The sequence below is a fragment of the Lepidothrix coronata genome, unplaced genomic scaffold (genome assembly GCF_001604755.1).
Source record: "Lepidothrix coronata isolate B3197 unplaced genomic scaffold, Lepidothrix_coronata-1.0 Scaffold8, whole genome shotgun sequence".
NCBI lineage: Eukaryota > Metazoa > Chordata > Aves > Passeriformes > Pipridae > Lepidothrix > Lepidothrix coronata.
Genome location: NW_016690188.1, coordinates 8,696,401 through 8,712,009, shown reverse-complemented (window position 1 = coordinate 8,712,009; position 15,609 = coordinate 8,696,401). Strand labels below are relative to the sequence as shown.

Below are 15,609 nucleotides of genomic sequence, written 5' to 3'. Positions count from 1 at the left end.
GCCCCCCTCCCACCCCTCTCCCAGCCCCTCGTGGCGCCCCAGCCGGCGGCGGGACGGCTGCCCCGGGAGCGGGAGCGCCCGGCGCCCCCTCGGGCCAGCTCTCCCCGCCGCCCGGCGAAGGTAGCGAGTCCCGTCCCGGGCTCCCCCGACCGAGGAGCGCCCCAGTCCCGCCTCTCCCGGCTGCCCGGACTGCAGCGGCAGTCGGGGCGATCCTGCAGTGCCCCCGACCCGCACCTCGCCGTCGGGGCCGCCCCGACCCCCGACCGCCTTCCCCAGGGGTAAATCGCCACTGAGTCAGGACCCGTACAGGTCCCGCGAAACCGGCTCTGGAGTGCGTGCTGGTGTGTGAAATTAAACAGGAACACGGGCGAGGTTTATCTTACTGTATTTAGACCGTCAATAACTTAAAAATACAGCAAAAATGTACATTATTTTTACACGTTCCATTTGGTTTGTATTTGTTAGACATTCTCTTAGTGTCTAAAATAGCCAGGAGGGGACAGTGCAAAGAGACCGGTGGTGGGACAAAATGCTAATCGCTGGGATGGGGCTGGCGGTAGAAAGCGCATACTGACAAACAGATGCGGCACGAAACCAACAGCGGCAAACCTATTCCTTACTGCAACCTGGGAAAAAGAACCCGGGATCTTACAAAATAGAATTAGTAACCCTGAGGAACAAAACCAAAACGAAACAAAATGTCACATTATAAAGAACTCAAATGGTTATTTACATTCACGACCTCAAGATTAAACCCTTTTGGAGAACAAAGCCTATAAGTCCTAACACTAAATAGGTATCAAGTCTAGTTCTCAGGTAGTTTTCAAAGGTACTAAAAATCAGAAGACTTTGTCATACCTCCAGACTACAAAATCTGATATACAAAATTATGTCCAGTCACTTTAAGGCTAATATACATTTAACGCAGGAAAACAATAGGCAGCATCTGAAACACAAGTATCTCAATGCTTAAAAACATTAAATTAGGATTCAACCAGAAAATAGCAACTAAGGGATCATTTCTCAAATAATTCCTATCCGGAGCAAAATTTTGGACACCATATCTGCAGATATTTAAATAACGTATTTACAGTTCAGCTGTTCCATGTACAATACGATTGCGCTGGTTTTTATTGTACAGTCTCATTTTTTACCATTTGTTTACAATATACAAAATAGTATTCGAACCATTAAAAATACGTACAAAGAATTGTTTGTTGAAGACTCCATGTACAATCCATCTACTGCATTTCTCCTTTACTCAGTCAAACAAATGTCCTAACTGGTATCACTCTGCTTAGTAGAAATAGTGGCTAAGAAACACCTCTTGGCATGACGAGATATTGTTGATTTAAGAGGCCTATGTGTGCTGGGACATACCATTCACTAAACTCCTAAGTTGCTTTACTACAGTCTCTATTAGCTTCTGCTTGTCACGATCATTCTTTCTGAATTGAGCAAAAATGTTGTTCTTTTTGCTGGAGTCTTTCATTCTAGAGAAATAAAACAGGAAATTACACAAACACATAGAAACATAATTTCAAAAGGAAAAATCCGACTACTGAAACAGTTTTATTATTGATCCTCTTTTTATCTTTCTGCTAATAAGAACTGAAAGATCACAAAACCTGTTATCTGTGTGTTCTTAAACTCAACTTCTGCAATGCAGAACTGGTTTTAACAAATATTACTTCACAAATAACACATAACTATGAAGCAAACACCCATTCGGCAGGACCCTGGCCCTACCCACTGCCATAAGAAAGAAGCAAACCATAAAACCCGTTAATATCATCTGCCTCCATGGTAATTTAGATGCAGTGAACGGGCGAATTTTGCTCACCATCAATAACGGGCATCGTTATCGCTGATTTCCCGTAGTAATGGATTTAAAAACGAAATTCGGGAAATTAAATAAGTTAAAGCAACAATATTTTGTAACAATATAGGCGATACGTACCCTCTGTGAACTCTTCAGAAGACATATTCATCACAGGCAGGAGAGGAGAGAAAACACTGTTAGAAAATGTCTTTAAACCGCAGTGTGTTCTGATGCGGCTTTTACCAGCAGGTTGGTACCGGGCTGGCGGCAACCCGCCCTCCTTACCCTGCCCTCCCAGTCCACCCTCCAGGCCGGCCGAAAGGCTCGCACCGCTTCACCACGGCAAACCCCACGCATTTCCCTTCCCTAGAGCGGCAATTCGGGCAGCCGCGGGCTGAGACCGCGGTACCAGCACCGCCCGCCGCTCCGCGCCGCTCCCGGCACCGGGACACGGCCGTGCTGCCGCCGGGCTTCGGCCGCGCCGCTCCCGGCAGGGCGGGCGGCTCCAGCCCCGACCTAGAGCCGCCTCCATTCCCGTGCAGGCAGCTCCGAACCCTGCACTTACTTCTCCAGGAGCGTGAGGGCCGTGCTGGGGTTGACCCGCAGGTACTTGGAGGTGGCCTGCCCGTAGTCAGCCAGGTAGGTGGACCAGTCCCACACCATGAAGAGGTCCAGGAGCTGCGGGGGAAGAGGCGGGTGAGCGAGCGCGGGGCGGCTCTGCGGAGAGGAGGACGGCCGCAGCCTCTCGCCGAGCCCAGCCGACACCCTCCCTTCACCTGCCCATTTCTTTCTTTTACATCCCTTGCCTCCCTCCCTGCGCAGGGAGGCGGCTGTGCAGGTTCGGCCCTAGGAAGGGATGCTAATGGCTTCACGCTTTGGTATTTGGGAACTTGCTTTGGTGTTTGGGAGCTTGCTTTACCGTGGGGAGCAAGCTAGGGATGTTTGTGTCTGCTGCTCCTCACAGTAGTTAAAAGCAGAGGTTCAGGTAGTCTCAACTAAGTGAATTAAACACCTCCCGCTGCACTCTCCATTGTGACTGATCCCCGAAACTCAGCGCCAAGCCCTGGGCACACTTCTGGCCCAAACAAACCCAAACATTTCAGTGGAGGAACAAAAAGCCTCCAAATGCAGCCCTACACCTGGCTGCAACTTCAAATCAGGCCTTTGACTCATGATCTCAGAGCTGCTGTTCAGCAAAACAGCCTGCTTTTACAATCAGACACAACGCGGAACCTCCAGCAGTCAGCACCCTCGCAGCCCTCCAAGCCTAATTCCCCCTCCACCATCACGGGGCGCAAGCCAAGCACCGCTGGGCACCCTGCCCAGGCTGCCAGGGGCCAGGACACAGGCAGCCCCGCTCGGGGAAGCCTTTCCCACGGCTACCTGCGGGCCAGCGGGCCCCACTGCCATTGACGTCAATGGCGGGGCGCCCCCAGCTTCCCCCTGCGTCTGGTGCCTGGCCTGGTCCTACTGCTGAGGGCTAACAAGGGCTTGTTCTCAGGCTGCCCTGTGTTAGCCAAACCTAGTGTTAAAGTAAGCGTGGGGAACCATTAGCAGCACTTCGCTCCAGCTTGTAGTGCCTGTGGCAGCATAACCTAGGGCCACTGCTTGCCTGAAGGCCTGCTGAATCCGTAATGCTGGAAAGGTGGTGCTGAACAGGATTTTCTATAACAAAACCACTTAAAAATATGTAACAGACTACTGCAAGTCACAGAAAGAAAGAACCCTGTTCACTTTAACATGTGCTCCTGCTAAGTCATACCAGAGCTGTTACAGCTGGGGCACAACAGTAGCAGCTCCTGCTCCTCGAGGTAGAGCTGCAACAGGTGCCCACCCCTCTGACTCCTCAGGCTATGCTAAGAGGGGGACTGCACCTCCAAGAACCTTGCCTTACTCAAACTTCTCAGCCAGATGAAGTGCCAGAGGTGTCCACTAATGCTCATCCTCAAAATCATAACACCAATTTCATTATAAAATAAAAGCATACAGTAGCAACATTTCCTGCCTTTATAATGAACCTCTGACACAATTACTGCTATCATCCCAAAGACCTCCAGGGACCATTAGAAACCTCAGCGACATCTAGATTTTACATTTAACTATCTCATATGGATGAAAAGTATTTAAGAAGCAAGGAAGCTATTTCATTCTCTGCTGACTTACATACCCATGATAGCTGACAAGATCAAAAACAAATAGTTCTTTCCCACAAAGCCCTTTCTCAGAATGGACACCACCAATTCTCCTACCTAACTGAGAACATCACTTTAGTCACTGAGCAAACAGACTTGGGAAGGCTTGTTAACTCAGGAATTAGTACCATCTGGGAAACCCACAGCCTCAGTTGCTGCTGCATATTACTCATCACTTCTTATTACCTGTGTTACACAGTCAGTAGTGCCCAGTCCTCAAAGGCTGTATGAAATTTAAAAGCACAACTCAAAGAGTAGAAAGGTAGGAAGAGCAGACGCACAACGCAAGCAGGGAGGATAAAGGTGATAACCACAGGAACCCAAACTGTATAATCTGGTGACTTCATGTTCCCTCTCTCTTGCAGAGAAGTAAACAGAGAAGCAAACAATGTATTAATAAATTACTGCTAATTACAATGCTACTTGTCATGGGCTTCACGTGGGAGACGGTTCTTAAGAAAGGACATGCAGTTCCCGCAGTAGGTGTGTTTAGTAAATCAAAGGTGAGATTTCTTAACCCTCTTGTAAGATTGAAATTGAGGATTCTGGGTAAATCCTAAACAACCCTGAAGCTCTGTATCCTGTTAGCAATCTGCAGCCCAAACCCATCAATGACTTACACAATTACAATACTGACAAGTTCAAAGAAACTTCCCTGACAGTATCAAATGAGTGATTTCCATACTATGCTTTCAGTGCTTGACTCAACTGTCTGATTGTGCCATGGCTCTGGGACATCTCAGTGACAGTGACAGCTGTGCTGGAAGATTATACCTCATTTGTCACCTAGCCTAACACAGGTAGGCAAGTAGGGCTCTAAACAGACCATGGAGTTTTGCTTTTCAAGACATGAGGTAAAAAAATGTCCCAAGAGAACAAGAAGCATATTCTGTGCACTCCAAGATAGTCCTGGCTCTGAAGAATGAACACCTCGAGAGGCACTATCGGTGACGGGGATGTACCCAAAGCTTGGTCAAAGAGCTGCACACAACCAGCCTCACGCTAAGAAATCTCCTAAGTTCAAGCAGCTGTCATGACATGTGGCAGGTAACTCAAAGGACAGGGACATGCAATCAAATGACACGTGCCACTCAGTCATAGCTCCCTTCCCTCCTTCTGCACAATGTCCAGGGGCTGCAGTGTGACAACAACGCTCTGCCTCTGGAGTAAACATGGCAGGAGCTGCAGACACTGCTGGAGACTGGACTGCCGTTGCGCACAATTATGCATTGTGCATTTTGTGCCACTCCCAGCTGCAGTTCTGCACTGTGCCATATTGCTGTATGTAATGGGCTTTGACAGCACATACTGTACACTGTGGGTGGGCAAGAGGCGCCTGGTGTGCAGCTCTTTGGATCTGTGTCCCAGCCATTCATATCACCTGCATCTGACCTGGCACTTGGACTCAGCGGATGTACAGTCAATGTAGGCACTTTGTGAGGGGAGCAGGTTGGTGAGCAGCCAACTGCAGGAAGGACAGTCCAGCAGAAATGTCCCAGGACCACCACATGTGTAGTGGGAAATAACTTCAATTCACTTATACAAAGCTTCACTTGAGCACAACCCCAAATTCACCTTCACACCTGCAGCCATGCTGCATAGGAGTCAACCCTATAATCTGCTTCAATTTCTGTTCCTCTGCTACACAAATGTGTGCCTTCCTCAAATGAAGCACTTTAATTCCTCTTCCTCATATAGAAGAAGTGGGACTGTCTTGGCCAGAGGCATATGATGTATATGACCTACAGGAGAATTTACTTGTTCTGTGACAGTATTTTTACTGTGGCAACTAGAATCAACTTATTGAAGGTCAAGTTAAAGCAACATTTCCCAACTACTATTTTATCTACTAAAACTGTCACTATTACCAAGACAATAACTGAAAATGAGATGTGTTGTCTAGCAAGGAATGGCATGCACTGTCATAAGATAAATATGGGCAAAGAGTAGGTCCTGGTAATAAATATCTTCCAGCCTCAAAAATCAATCAAAGGCCACAGAGTATAGCACATCAACTGGTGCTACTGGATTTGACTTCTTTGAGGTTAGAATATGTAATTGCTTGCCTTGAAATTACAATAGGAAAAATGTTTATTTTGCACATGCATCTTTCCAAAGTTAACACATATGGGAAGAACTTCAAACGGGACAGAAAGACAATCTCTCCTACTACTCTGAGAATCTGGAGGCAGTGCAGCCCATTTTAGCTGTTAGTCAGCCACTCAGCCCCACCTAAGGAGCCACCCGAGGGTGCTCAGTCAGAACCAGCTTATCATGCAGCTGAAACACTGTGAAGCACCAAATAAACTACATATATGTACTCCTATCCAAGAACAATGGCACTGCTGTACTCTCTTTATCCCACAAAACCCATGAAAAATAAGAATATGCTAAGACAGGCAATACTGTACCTGAGTATTTTATAATGAAGCAGAATATGCTTCCCTAGGAGTCACAAGCAATTATTCACTTCTGACTAGGAGTAATTTGCAGAGAAGTGTGGGTGTCTGAGTCATTACAAAACAAAACAAAAAACCAACAACAACAACAAAAACAAAAAGCTTTAACCTTTCAAGTATACCAGACAGAGCATCCAACAGACTGTCCGCTTACTTACATTTATAAAATAGGGTAGACTCTTCCCCTTATTTAGAGGATTTTGCCTCTTCTAAAGGTGTGACAGAAGGGGAACTTTAGCCAACATATTGGAACCATCAGGGCTGATGATCATAAAGCAGCATGTTTCTTTTACTGTACATGAAACTGTGTTGCCTTCTCAAACCAGCACATTATTAGTCACATACATACTTTTAACATTATAGGGAACTTACGCCTCTCATTGCTGTTCTGCACTTTTATTTCAAATTATGTCCTACAACGCTTTGGGTTTCTAACCTTTTATTCATGTCTAGGTACTTTCTAAATGCCTTTTATGACTAATATTAGGTATCTCTTACAGAAATAAACACCATTTGGGGAAAAAAAGGTGTTTATATGTAATTACATAAAAGTTTATAGTAATTTCTTACATTATAGAGATAACACTGCTATTTCTATTCAGAATATTTTTATTTTAAACAGAACAATTTTCTTGTAAAAGATACTAAACTATATTTTGGTTAAAAGAGGTCCTACTTTAAGACCTTGCTAGCTAACAGAATCGGTTAACACAAAACATTACAATATTGATGCTATGGGGGAAAATTTCTTAAGATTTTAGGGACAGAATTCTGCTTTCAAATAGGGCACTTGCACCTATTCTTCATAGTTAGTACTCTCGTGTTTTCCCAGTGTCTAGGTGATATGGTCATGTTTGGATAGAAATTACTGTTCCTCATTGCTCCCTAAAGCTTTGTCTTGTATTACCTAAAGTTCAGAGCAGCTCAGCCATAGTCCTGTATTTAGGCCATCTTGTAATTACATGAGAATTCTGTGCACTGGGAACTGCTGAAATCAACCATCCGGCCCTTTCAATGCCGTTTGAGCCTCTTGTCACATCCTCAAATATCATACAGATGCCCTTTCCTTTTTACTTTTGGGCAACTGTCAGGAATAATCTTGGAAGAGAACGCAACTTTGGGAACTAGCTATGAACAGAGTCAACACAGCAAGAGACAGGAGGAGACATGAGCTTTGCAGATGGAAATGGGGGCAGTGTCCATTAGACAACAGCAACTGTGTTGGTTATACTACAAAAATCCTAATTGTAAATTATCAAGGTAGCTTAGTACAAGCTGGAATGGTGCCGTTATCTCTTCTGAAGTAGCATGAGTGTTAGCAAATAGCTTTGGTCGTACAACAGACACCAATGATTCAGGAGCTGGAGATAAAAATGAGGAGTTGTACACTCAATATCCTACTTACCTTTCGGTAAAGTCAAATATTCCATCCAAAGAAAGTAATTTTTTTAACATACCACTGTCAGTTATGTCTTTCTGGCCCACTCTCCTTGCTCATAAGCAGAATATTTCTTATGTTGAAGTTTATTAACCCCTAATCACCCAGTTACTTCTGGACTTGATTGCATGTGTAATTACCTTTTGTCAGGTACAATTTGCCTGATAAACATGTCAGAACACTTGCTGCTTAGTCTGTTGAAACAGATAAATGCTGTCTTTCCACAGCCTTGGGACATAATTAACAGGGAAAAAAAAGGCAGTTATAAAAACACACAGAAGCTGATTCAGTGAGGCAGGAGTTCACAGCGTGCAGCCCGCCAAGGCCCATTGCCTGGCCTGCTACGCTTGCCTGAGCTCTTATTGAGTTCCAGCCTGCTGTGACAGGGCAACGGGGGCAGCCCTCAAAAACTGAGATTTAAAGTAGGTTTCCACGTGAACTTCAAAAAAGAGTGGGATGATGCCTGTTTGAAAAAAAAAACAACCCAACACAGTGAAGCAGCAGATAATGAAATTGTTAGAGTCCCTGTCATCATTATGTGTTATACGCTCAAGGAGACTCTCTGGGATGGGACCAGGAAGAGAAAAACCAAAAGAAGACAGAGAAAAAAAATCATGAGAATAAGCAAAATGGTCAAGATTAAACAGAAATGCTTTGTGGCATCCTTGGGCTCAGTTGCTTCTGATTTCTGCCCTGTAGTGTTTGCAGGTTATGTACCCGTGCGCTACAGGGAGTGCGAAGAAAGAAATCCTTACCTGACCTCTGGATAACCCAAACAGGAGATTAGCCCATTTCCAAGCAAAGCAGGTTGTCACACTGTTAGGCCAATTGCTTCTATTGACACTTTGCATAAACATCTTACACAGGGTGATCAGAAAGGACTGTTATGCCATTAACGCTCTTTTTATTTTTTTATACCTAAGCCTTACAGAATAAAGGCCCTTCTGAGTAAGGGATAACAAAAGGGTCAAAAGGTCACAAACATTCTTTTAAGTAGGCAAAAATCGGGGAAGTTTAGATTCACTGAAAAGTGCAAATTGGAATTTTTTTTTTGCATCTTGGGACATTCCAGCACACTCAGTTTTTTTCTAATTTCACTTCTACCAAATTCATTCATCTACTTAATTGTGCATTTTTACTTCTACTTTTAAATAACAAAAATGCTACAGTCTTCATTTTAGAAAATAGCAAGCTGTCCTCCTCAGCTAATCAGTAATCTAAACAGATTTAGACACTACCATTAAAATCCTCGTGAGGACCAGTGTGAAAACACATAGAACTTTTTCTTGGAAGTGGGATGACTAAACAGTCTCTCATGTACAGTTTTCACATATAATTTACACAGCGTGTGGTTTGCACTGTGTACAGCAAAATATTCTATATTTTCTTTTGTTTTGGTTTTGCTTTGATCAGAGATGGAAACAATCTCCCTTTAATAGTATAAAAGCCACCTGCTGGGCATCACAGACTACAGCTAATTGGTAAATTCTTTGAAATTTTGATATAATGGATTTTGACCTCTTTAATTAAAAAAACCCCAAAGCCTAGAATACGGTGAACTCTTCTGGGAAATGAACAGTGCCAAGCATATACAACTGCAAGCTACACCCAACCATTTCTTAGGAAAGAGTACAGAAATAACATTACAGTTTTTTCCTTGAGGATGCATGGCTTTTGACCTAGGGAAAAAACTCTGTGACTGTTGTTAGCTATGTATCATTTAAGTCACTAAGAAATAGCAAATACATTATTATTTCAATTATTACAATTTTTATTGGGTTTTGGAGCTAAAAATACCAATCACGAAAGGGACTTTTTAATTTTAAACACAGTAAAATTGCAAGAGCCACTCACAAATGTCCCATTCCTCAACATTTCCTACTCTAAGGAGCTCACACTGTACCAATACACCACACCTTGTATTCAGAAGGACAAATGGGTTTGATGACCGAAGAGGAAGCCTGTCAACCAGAATCATTGTTATTTCATAATTTCTGACATAATGTTAACCTTTCAGTGGAGCTATAATCTCATCAGTTTGCGAACTCTGAGGCAGCGCTGTCTTTCTTTTGTTAAAACACTTATTTATATTCTGCCCAGCATAATGAGGCCATGGTCCATGACTGGGACTCATAGGCACTGCAGCAACACAGCTACACAACAACAACACTTCTTTCATCTTTGCTTAGGTTTTGTGCACAAGTACACATGAATATACCTTACACAGGTATACAGCTATTTCCAAGAAATTAACAAAGACTCCTGCACAACCATCTAGATAACACCACAATTATTCACCAAATGTTATGTCCCTGTTTATTAAAGCATGCACATCATGAAAGCACTTACTAAATTGGAACTAGAGCACCAAGGACCAAAATCAGAACTGGATAAAGACAAGTCGTGTTCACTCTAAACATTTCTTGGTTGCAAAGAACAACAGAAGTACTTAAAATATAGATATCTAGGTCCAGCTTGAAGGAAAAAAAAGAATTTGCTAACGGTAGAATAACACCATACCAACCAAACACAATTATCACTTAATCAGCAGGTGTCCGTTACTGCTGACAAATATCTTGTTAGCCTGGTTAGCGAGTCTGCCTGCCATTTGCCAAAATATTTTGTTTTATTTACACCTGGTGACTTATTTTGTGAATGTGGTGAATTTAAAATCCCCTCTCTAAATCACATAACTGGAATAATGCACACTGGGCTTGTATTTCAAAGTGTAAATTGATCTCTTGATCTGTGAATGTCTCCCTATAGTTTATGCTACCCTTTTTCTGGATTGGTACAACAAATGGATTTTCAAAGTGATGTTATGGGGACTTAGCTATGCAATTCCTATTAGTGTCAATGGGGGTCGCAGGCTAAATTCCTAGACAATGCTTTGAAAACTGAGCCCTGGATTTTCAAAGGAAGGATAGTTTGTGTTAGAAAGGCAGTGTCTTTCAGTTTTTAAGCCGCTGCATTAAAACGTGCCTTTTTTTTTTAACCACCATGCATTTAGAAATTGTGTCTAAATGTAGGACATTGAAATGTTCACAAGAATGAAACGATTTCATATTTAAATGCTACCATCTGTTTCAAATTTATAAGTGAAATCATATCTGTCAGTATCTTGAATGTTGGGATACAATCTTTAACACATTCATAAATGTACAATGTATAAACTCAGAGGTTATGACAGCTGAACCATTGGGAATTGTTGTTATGCTAAGAAAGAAACAGAAGTTATTTGTATTCATGTATCTTTTATAAGCAAAAATTCTTACAAAGGGCAGAATTTTTTCATAAAATCTGGATGTTGTAGTACACTCAGAGTTGCCTGGTCTTGTCATATTCATGAACAAGTCCAAATACATTTTTTATTCTTTGGCACTTCAAATGAATTTAGGCCTGCCTACAAAATAAAACACTTGCTGCTGAAGTCATGTGAACAAGCTTGTTGCTGTTACCATAACCAGAAAAACACTCACAATGTATAATTTTTATAAATCCCATTAAAATTTCAAGGAGCCCAAGATGTAACATCTGAAGACACTGAAAAACAGTTACTGAGACAAATATAAATAGCCAGGCCCTATGAAATACACAATATAGCAACAAGTAATACCTCTTCAAAGAAGATTTGTTTAATTACAGTGAAAATGTTTATTATGAAGTGTGTTGTTCTTCATCATTACAGAATAAGCTGGACTAGTAGCAAAAGAACCGTCTTTTGAGTCTAGAAACAGGGAAGAGTTTGAAAAGCAGGAGCCTGGCAGACAGTCAGGCTCCGGAGGGCATGGGCTCGGGCCAAATTGCTCCTGTCAAGCGTGTTAGTCCGTACACAAAGTCCCTTTAGACAAAGCGTAAAACTATGTCAATGGCAAAATTTGTGTGGATTAAAAATTGTGTATTATGCAATGGTCAGGTCATTCACCATTTTTTTTGGTTTTGAGCTTCCGACACAGAGGTGTACACACCCACAGAGCACACAGAGGTGACAACTGCAGCCCCCCAAAACAGGCCATCTGCTTCTGACCTGAACAAGACTTTGAAAACAGAATTTCAGATGTTACAATTAAGGAACATTTAATATAGCACAGTTAAAGTTAAGCTGTCATTTTCATTTGGCTTCTGGTGTTTTTTAAACATGTTTGCCAGTAGTACTTAAATATTGACATTTACTGAAACTAACTTTTACAGTTTAATTTATTTAAATTTTAATATTCTATAATCACTTTTTTTTTCAGTTGCACAAAACTTACAACAGGCTTGCTTTAAACTATTTGCTCATCTGTGAAATACTGCCATAAATAGCACGTGATGAGGCACAGTATCTGAAAATAAGTTTCTTGGGGATTAAAACTGTATCATTTGTCTTAATCCTTCCTGTAAAAATCCATTTGAGTTGATTCACTAAAAAAATGTATCCAAAATTTTCAAAATCTAAAGTTAAAATTGAATTTTAACCACCTTCTCTGGCTTAGAGAAGGTGTGACTAACTTAAAATAATCTAATTTGGCGTAACTAGAATAAAATTTAAATACAAAACACGTTCATTTCAACTTCCATACTGTGTTCTGGAATTGAACTCTCTTGTCCATTTAATATTTAGCAGTATCCACATGAGCAACTCTGGATGCCTGCAGTCTTACAAGTATATATATTATAGTGCAAAAAATCATTATCTGACAAACGCTGTTTTTAACTAACTAATCCAAACTGCCCTTGTATACACGCACATCTAATCTATACAGTCAGGCTGCCGTGCCCTAGAACTAAACATCCGCAGGGCTCTGTCCAAGTATAATTACAACTCCACGTTTAAATTTCAGTCTGATTACTTCTAGGATTGAAGAAAGGAGTTTTCAATACACAGCCCTGGTGTGCAAATGCAAACTGATGCCTACGGGAAGACAAGTAAGCACGGTACAGCTCCATGGCATCAGCTTCGTGCTTCCAGAGGAGGCAAAGACCTCAGCTCTCAGTGTGAAGCTGCAGCTCACAGAACAGATCCAGGGCACTGGGAACTAGTGATTCAGCCAACAGGGTGTTTCCCTCTCCTAGCTTTCCAGTTATTTTTTTTCATATTTTGACATGGACAAAAACACCAGAGAAAATTACACCTACGAAATAGACTGAAATTACATTGCTACAGAGATTGATTCAACCTAACATGAGGATATACATCAGGTCTATAACGTTTATGAGCACCTCTTGAATCTGCAGCATCTGGTCTCCACAGAGGTCCATGATCTCTAGTGTACACTATGAAACACATCATCTCCCCTGAGGTGACCTGGGGTTCTACAGCAGGTAAGGGGAAATAGTTCTTTTCAACACAGCAGAGTAATTATTTTTTAGTTTAAAACTTTTTTTGGTCTGGTTTGTTTTAAGATCTGTGCATTTCTCAAAAGCTGCACATCTAAAATAAAAAAGTTATAGCCGCAGTGCTCCAGATTCTTCTCTTAAGTGGCCATTAAAACACTCAGAATTTTATATACAAGTGTCTCTCTGAAAAGCCTCTGCAGGAAGCAACTGTTCAATACAGCAACTGTTCAATAAAGTACCTCAGCTGATCTTGGGTGCTGAATCAGAATATGTGGAAAGCCACCAAAATCCAAGACATAACAGGCCACAAACCAGCATAATTTTGTTTGTGTCCAGAAACAAAAATTCAATGCAATCTGTAAGGCACTGGCACTTACAGATCTGATCATCATAAGTTTACTGTAAACAGACAGTTATTCCTTCCAAAGTAGTGCACTCAGGGTATGGCTGCATAACCACCCTTCATAACAGATGAAGTTACATCCCTTAGGGAAAGCTATACTAGACCTGGGAACCACTGGACAAGGAATTCCACAATCAATAGCTTAGGAATGCAAATGAAGACAAGTTAAAAGCAAAGCCAAAATCACTAGAAAAGAAGTTTCATATTCTTTCCTGGACAACCTTCACTTTCTTCTTCAGCTACAACAAGACATTTACTTCCACATTTATATCTATCAAATGACTCTAAAAACATTTTAGGAAATACTACAGCCCACATAACATCCTGGTCTTGTTTTTGTTAATGTGTTGTATAGACAACTTGGTTTAGCAGAGGCTTCTGAGCCCAGCAGGCAGCAGTAACAAGAAACCTGGATTTGCTTTTTTGTTGGCTTTTTGCAGAAGATCTTTCTCCTCCTGCTGCTGTTTACAAACATATTAGGAAAAACCTTTTCTGCTTAATGGCAATAGTCCAGCACAACCTCTTTTCAAAGAAACACATATTCATGAAATTATTCTCCTTAGAAGTTGATCATTTTCCTTTAGATTTTGCCTTTTCCCCTCACTTCTACAGACAATATTTTCTTAAAATGTTTTGTCTGAAAAATTATTTGTTAAGATTGCTCTGAAAGACAGAGTAATTCCAAACTATGTCATACATCATTTGTAATAATTACTCTTCATATTTTAGCTCCAACACATCCCAATATACATGGAACTCTTGCTGGGTAATGATGCCAAAATTCAGCCTCTAATGCCTCCTGCAACTCGAAAAACTCTTCCCTGATTTTAACTTGCCACTTTGAAATGTTATCCCTTTCTGATGAGTAATCCTGTGCTAGATTCTTTTGCTTCTTAAACGAACATTATTCTCACCCTTTATTGACTGACCACATCTATTATCACATGTAAGCAGTGTTAATCCTCTAGTAATTAACACCCTTATTAAAGTAATTTTAAAGCAAAGAAGTTTAAATCACATTATTGGTTTTATTTAATTAAGCTATGGGGACTTTTTCACACTGTCATTTGAGTTTTTAGCTTGTGCCTTTTCTACCAGTTATGCAGGTTTCCCCTGCACACATCACACCCCTACACACACACACACACACAGGACCACCACCACCAACTCACTCGCCACCCAGTTACCTGTGTGTTTCTGTCTAGGAGTTATTCAACATCACTCTCTTTCATTGTGAACTTTTTAAACTATTCTGCATGTTAATAGATGCAAGATGTAGACACTACACTGAATATTTTACCATTTCCAAAACTATAATTTGGCTGTGGATTTAAATGATAGTATCAAGTCCATCCTTGCAGAGGACTCAATATCTTGTTAGTGCCTAAAATGAAAGAGCCATTTTTAATGTCCTTCTCATATAGCCTAAGCAAGGGCAAAGATTTTTATTTAAATTTCAGACTGGCAAAAAGAAAGAAGAATTTCAATGGACTGAGTTGTACCACTTACAAAGGCCACTTTTTCTTTTACTTCAAAAATAAGTCAAGTTTTAAAGTTGCATTTGTGTGTGTATCTACTGCATGTTCCTTTCTATGGGAAAATATCTGATGGCCTATGTTCTCTTCTCAGGTAAGCTACTCAACTGACATGTTTGACACAGGGTCAAAAGATGAAAACTGTCTTCTGGTTTAACTGCATCGTGTTACACTGTGCACTTTGGAAGAGTATGGGCTAATTGTGTGTCCTCCTGGAACGAATTCCTGAAGGCACACTACTGAAACCGGGAAAGCTTGCGTTCTCCTGGGAACAAGGCAATCCGATGGTTTCATGGACATTAACTGTGTACTGAAAGTCCTTTCTTTTCTTTGGGTAAAAACATCTCTTGAAATTTCTGTTGTTTAAAAGAGAAATCTTCCTAATGAGTCTCAGCATAAATCATGGAAAATGATAAACACAGAAAGAAAAGGATAACAATA

General features: G+C 41.4%; 1 protein-coding gene across 9 annotated transcripts in view; it reads right to left on the bottom strand.

The window, feature by feature from the left end:
• Positions 1-369: 369 nt before the first annotated feature.
• The window catches only part of EXOC6 (exocyst complex component 6), a 90,027-nt gene continuing 74,787 nt past the window's right edge, over positions 370-15,609 (bottom strand). For all 9 annotated transcript variants that reach the window (XM_017803935.1, XM_017803937.1, XM_017803936.1 and 6 more), the window contains 3 exons: positions 2,388-2,500; positions 1,961-1,972; positions 370-1,493 (listed from right to left, as the gene is read on the bottom strand). In XM_017803935.1, coding sequence (XP_017659424.1) covers positions 1,361-1,493; positions 1,961-1,972; positions 2,388-2,500 — 258 coding nt within the window. In that variant the 3' untranslated portion in view covers positions 370-1,360. The remainder of the gene's footprint in view (positions 1,494-1,960; positions 1,973-2,387; positions 2,501-15,609) is intronic.